Source organism: Palaemon carinicauda, chromosome 17 (genome assembly GCF_036898095.1).
Source record: "Palaemon carinicauda isolate YSFRI2023 chromosome 17, ASM3689809v2, whole genome shotgun sequence".
Classification (NCBI taxonomy): Eukaryota; Metazoa; Arthropoda; class Malacostraca; order Decapoda; family Palaemonidae; genus Palaemon; species Palaemon carinicauda.
The window spans coordinates 130,100,817-130,107,406 of record NC_090741.1 but is presented as its reverse complement, the minus strand read 5'-3'; the positions used below and the strand labels follow the sequence as shown (position 1 = coordinate 130,107,406).

Genomic DNA, 6,590 nt, shown 5'->3' with positions numbered 1-6,590 from the left:
GGGAAAAGTCAAGACGCTCGCCTGGGGTCCCCTGCAGCAAACGCGCCTTCGACAGGACGAAGGCAGCCCTCCCCGAAACCACCACCCTGGTGTACCATAAGGACAGTGCCACCCTGAAGTTGACCACCGACGCCAGCAGCGTTGCCTGCGGTGCTGTCCTCGAACAGATTGTCAACGGTTACCCGCAACCCTTGGCATTCTTCAGCCAGAAACTCGAAGCCGCGGAAACCAGGTAGAGACCGTTTGACAGGGAGCTCCTCGCCATCTACCTTGCCGTCCGCCACTTTAGATACATGTTTGAAGGGATCCCCATCACCATCGCAACGGACCACCAGCCTCTCATCCACGCTTCCATGAAGTCTTCAGACGCATAGTCCTCTTACCAACAACGACACCTGGCAGCCATCGCAGAAGTTGGCTGCACTATCAGCTACGTTACTGAGTAAGAAAAACCCCGTCGCCGACGCCCTCATCAGGATCAAGATCAACGCGGTTCACCTGGGGATCGACTATGCAAACCTCGCTGTGGAACCACAGAACGACAGAGATGCCCAAGACTGTCGTATGTCAGCATCAATTTCATAGATGAAGGACATCCACCTCAGACGGGCCGGGGAAACCATTCTCTGCGACACCACGCCCATGGATTCCCACCTCCTATAGAAGGAAGATCTTCGACGTCATCCACGAATTATCACACCCCTCGGGTCACACTACAGCCCGTCTTTTATACAAGAAATTCAACTGGCCAGGAATCAAGAAAGACACCTGTGAGTGGGCGAGATCCTGCAATAACTGCCAGATGAGTAATGTCAACCGCCATACTGAGTTGGGATTCAGCAATTTCCCCAAACCCAAGAGACGATTCGAACACATCCACATGGACGTTGTGGGACCTCTCCTGCCTTCAGGTTCTGCCAGATATCTCCTGACTTTCGTCGACCGCTCCACAAGATGGTTAGAAGCAACTTCTATGTCCGAAGCTACCACCCATGCCTGCGCCGAAGCCCTCCTGTAGAGTTGGATTAGCTGCTTAGGTGTTCCTGATGATATCACGATGGACCTAGCTGACACTTTCTTGTCAGAGATCTGGCTCTCTCTGGCAAACCTGATGGTAACGACTCTCCCCAGCACCATGGCATACAACCCTACAGCAAATGGCATGGTCGAGAGAGCTCATAGCACCCTCAAGGCAGCCCTGATGGCGAGATATATGGACGAGCATTGGAAAGCGCCATTCCCGTGCGTTTTCCTTGGCCTTCGCACCATGCCCAGGGCGGACGGAGAACCTTCTCCTGCGGAGAAGGTGTACGGCGAGGCACTTACAGTCCCTGGCGAGTTCTTCCCTGCAACTATCGAAAACACCAAGCTGGAATACCTGATACTAATCGCCAAGAAATTAAGACCATGCCTAAAAACAAACGAGGAAAGCACCCGACACTTCACGCTCAAGCACCTAGACGACTGGGACTACGTCTCCATCCCGGTCGATGCTCTCCGCCAACCCCTGACTACTGCGGCTGTCAGAAGGATGTCAGAAGAACAGCCAAATCTTTCCTCTTGAACGTCGACAGACAAGAAGATTAGGTGACGATCGACTGATTAAAACCAGCGTACCTTGAAAGCAACAAGATCACCGCGGGCCCTGGTAGACCCAGGATTCCACCTCAGAACAAATCATCCACCAGATGAGAGAAAACCAAGCCACTAGAGGGGAAAACGACTTCTCCGAAGCGGAGCAACCTTCTCCCCCCCTCGCCTCTCAAACACCAGAGGGGAATTACGTCGCCCTCCATGATACAGGGACTAATCACATCAATCTTCTCCGATGATCGCTGTCTGGGGGGGGACTACTTGTAAGGACATCGTGTACCTGCCATGTTTCCTCCCCTTGGACTCTTTTCTGTATATTGTAACTTTATTATTTATACCACACAGCATATTTTTGTGTCACCAGGTTTCGCTCTTTGAGAGTTTTATTTTCATGTATAATAATAATTATTTCATTAGGCTACCTCCTTGGTATTTATAATTCATATTTGAACGAAAAGACAAATGATTTTGCTGATTAGAAATGTTTCCCTCCCGGGCTACTTATGCGTCCGCACTCTGTAATATAGTGACCGTTGTATGTTCAGCAAATTGTCAGTCTCTCTCTACTCATCTTGTTGTCCTCACAATTTCATAAACTGTATAAGAGAACAAAGAATAAACTTTCTAATCATGTATGAGATGTTCATATTGCAATTATTCACATACGTACAAACATACCTAGAAAAAGGTTCTACGAGAGCATAAATAAAATAATAATAATAATAATAATAATAATAATAATAATAAAAATAATAATAATAATAATAATAATAATAATAATAATAATAATAATTAAAATAATAATAATAATTATGATAAATAAAATAGGTAACATTGGAAATATTCATAGGCGTGCCACACATCCACATGTCCTACAACCATCGGCCCTGATGTGGTGTGAATTTCATTTTCCTTGATTGAAGTGTTTATTTCTCTATTAGCTGGATAATTACATGGATATGGTCAGTTGTTTAACCTACAGTTCGAAGTCTTGCCTGGTCTCCTGGTTGACTAAAGTTTATCTGACTTTTTATTCAGCCAAATATGATCTCTTTAAATATTTTGTATATTTCAGAGAGAAATCTTATTGGGCGGCATTTTTTTTCAGTTCTTTTGTGGGTCCCTTTCAGTGAATTAGCAAAATGATAAAACTTTTCCAAGTTGTCGGTATAAAATATTCTTTTACACATTTAGGGTATAGTTCATCGAGTATTACTACCATGAAAACACTTCCATGTATTATTAAATAAATTTTCAAGACATCATCCACGCTGTTTTGCCTGTTTTAGTAATATTCAATATGGTCTTACACATCTACTAGTACGTGTGTTGCTCGCTGAGGTGTTTCATTATTTCTATTGATGAAATTATTTTTTTTATAACACTATTGTGTAGCATTATATAGAAATCCTATGCGATTTTCATCACTCAATCTCTATTGTGGATTATAATTCCATTTTCACTCTTCGAAGCAAGCATCTGTTGCTACCCTGTTATATATCTTCCTATCAACAAATTGGTACTTTTTCCTTTTGTTATAGTCAATGCTGCTATCATCTTCTTTATTCGGGAGCTTTCGACATAACTTATGTTATCTTAAGCCTATCTGAAATTATCATATGTAAAATTAATAAAATTAATAAAATCATCCTAAGTACATAGTTAGGAAGATACACTTGCATGAACTGATTAACTAACTCTAAAATCAACCAATCAAGGAACATAAAACCTTAAAAAGACTTATTATACACATAACTATATAACTATATAAAAGACTCAATAACTAATATACCTAGTCACCCGCAGGAGACGATGACCACCCAACCAGAATAGCAACCCACAGACCAAACGGATCAATGGGTCACTGGTAACTGAACAGGTAACCCCTTATTCAGGCTGGGTTTTGTCTTAAAAATGTATAAAGACTCCAAGATTCTCAGTTGGCTGACGGTACTATGTCTGTCTGTAATTTTGAAATTTTCCTTAGAAATGGCATGACCAGATTTAAATGTGTGCTCATAAATAGCTGAGATTGGTTTCTTATTTAAAGGTATATTGGTTCTTACCGATCTCCCCATGTGCACTTAAATCCTACAATGAAGTTGTCTAGATGTGCTTCCAGTGTAGCACTCATTACAGACTGCACATTGAAAAGTGTATATGACACTGGAACAAAAGGGAGTAGGTAGACTCTCCTTATATTTATACAGTGACCCAACTGAGAACTTGTTAGTAAAAATTTGTTTTAAATCTATGTGGGGATAACATCTCCCCACAACACTCATAACCTCTGTTCTTAGTCTCTCCGAAACATAACCATAGTGCGGAAAGGAGACATATAACTTTTTCTTACTGACTGTTTGAATTGCTAGATTTTGACTGTAAATTTTATCTAAAAACTTCTTGACTTGATTATAATAGAGGTTCAGAGGGAACCCATTGGTAATAAAAAATTATTTTAGAAAATTTTCTTCCTCACGAAACCCCAGATAAGTTGAACATACATGATAACATCTATATAACAGTGTTTTTATCGAATTAATTTTGTTGATTTTTGGTTCTGAGCTTAAAAAAAATTAGTGCTTAGTCCTGTAAAAGTGTTTTTTTTTTCGAAATACTGAGGTCTCAAAGGTATTATATTTCCGAGAGACCAAGACATCGAGAAAAGGCAAAGTATCATCCTGTTCATTTTCTTTCGTAAATCTTATGTTACGATGATTTGTATTTAAATAATCTAAAAACTGGCTTATATGATCTAAATTTTTGAAAAGTAAAAATGTATCTTCTACATATCGACGGTACAAAAAAGGCTTAAATTCTACAGGACAATCATTCAACCATTTCCCTTCACAATAACATAGAAGTATATTTGCCAAGGTTGGTCCACACGGCAATCCCATTGCTACTCCATCTACCTGCTCATATAACTTGTTATTAAACATGAATGTGGATGTAGTGGTAGCTAGTTCTAATAATATTCTTATTTTTTTTTATTGAAACCTTTGAAATGTCGTCTGTGAGTCCGGCTTTGTTTAAGGAATTCAGGACATGAACAAAAAAAAGGAACAATGGAAAGGTCACCCATCAGCAATAAGACAAGGAATACCGACAAAATAAAATATGTTTACAGTAATAACAACTTATTAAAATGGGAGAACAACGGACAAAGATATTATTGTTGAATTGTCACGTGCTCACAGGAAGTTGGACCGTGGACGACTTCAGCACAGTAATCTCATTCCCTTTAATGGGAAATAAATGAAATTATCAACCAATCACCTACATCGTCAGGCTGGGAACACAATGAAGTCATTTGGTTAAAACCTTTAGGCAAATAAAATAATAGTGCCAAACTTAAGAGTTTAAATAGTATCACGGCAGAATCAACACTGTCACAGGTGAATTACTTAAGGTTTGGAGCAAACAGTAAACGTGGATGGGATATAAGGAATGGGATAATAGAGGTTCAGTGGGAAGGATCTTTCGTTAAGGATAAAAGGAAAGGATGGGATGTAATTAGGGAATGAGAGGGAAGGCTGGGAAAGGATGATGAGGAACTCAAGGTATACACACCTTACCTTGATAAAAAGGACTCTGTCTCCTTTGTGAAGAACGTGTCACAGGTCCTGTCTCCATGAAGGACGAGGAGCGAAGCAGGCTGCCCATCCATTCCTAGGTTGAGCTAGCCAGGTGTACCCCCAATTGGGAGGCGGGTGTCATTGGCCTGACCGCTATCCCATTGGTCATCGCCATTGGTTTTGTCTCCCTACATCCTTCGCAACTCGTGTCCCTCCTGACTTCTCCTGGGATCCCCTTGTGGCGGCGTTGAGCAGCCACGTGTTCTTTGAAAATGTCTGAAATGACACCTCAGGGGAGTAGAAGGGTAAAGGATGGTTGGACAGGTGGTGAGGCTCTCAGTAGGGCCCAACTTTTGTGGCATGTCGACCGGTCCTTGCTGGCGGTGGCTTTTATTTGATAAAAATGGCGCAATGACCGTTATGAATAACAGCCCCCCATTTTAACAAAGATTTTGTCTTAAAACATGACAAGAACTCTGCAAGCAAGGTCTGAAGCCACTAGCCTTAATGACTCCTCCCTCAGTGAGTGTCACCACGATAATGAATTAATTTCTAAGCAGCAACTAGGGTCATAATTTTACTTTATTTTGATAGCACATTAACTTTAAGTGCCACATAGGAGCATGCTGGCTGTGAAGCAACAATAAAAAAATTGGAAAATGAAATAATGATTAAGGTTAAATGACCCAGTTCAGTTGACACATGAAAATCAAAGCAAAGTGACAGATCATATTATGCAAGGGACAAAATAAATCCATGAAAAATAATTTGAATGTAAATAATGATGCCAAGATGGGTCTTCAAGTTTACCTACCTCGGGAGACACCAAGGCCAAATTAATATTTTGTCTATACAATCTAAATTGACATACTGCCTATGGCTATGTATTATGGACATGGCACTGTGCATTGGGCCCTAACGCCGGGAGAGCATATCTGCTACTCTCTCATCTGAGCTCTTTAGGTGCTCGACCTTCCAATTGTAGTTTTGGAGGTCTATGCCCTACTTCATGAGCCATTTATTCATATTACAAAGCTTAGTCAAGTAGGTTACAGGGTTATGGTTCGTTAGGACTGTCAGTGAGAACTCATGGTCTGCAGAATTGGCATTGGCACACCTAGTTAGCACAGCTTCGAGGTAGCATGTGAACCGATCGATCATTGCTAATCGGAAATGACTTCCGCGCTTACTGCGGGGCAGGGGACCTATATAACCAACCGACACATCATGAAAAGGAATACTTATTCCAGCCTCGTTCGAGTAGACAGGTGCCCTGTAGCCTTCCAGCCTCTCGTCCAAATGCTGGAATCTGATGAGCTCTGTCTGGCTCCTTAGGGTCCCTGGGCTGATGGGTGCTTCCCCTTTTGCCTCCTCTGAGACCTCTGCCTTTGTGTTTGAAGTACCCCTATTGCCTGTAGT

General features: G+C 41.5%; 1 protein-coding gene across 1 annotated transcript; it reads left to right on the top strand.

Annotated features, from left to right (window-relative positions):
• Positions 1 to 1,057: 1,057 nt before the first annotated feature.
• LOC137656608 (uncharacterized) lies at positions 1,058 to 1,564 on the top strand. The gene has a single exon (XM_068390780.1). It carries the CDS (start codon positions 1,058 to 1,060, stop codon positions 1,562 to 1,564), a length of 507 nt encoding a protein of 168 aa, XP_068246881.1.
• The last annotated feature ends 5,026 nt before the right edge of the window (positions 1,565 to 6,590 follow it).

Coding starts and splice junctions, on each gene's coding strand:
- LOC137656608 (XM_068390780.1), top strand. CDS start 1,058: ATGGACCTAGCTGACACTTTCTTGTCAGAGATCTGGCTCTCTCTGGCA.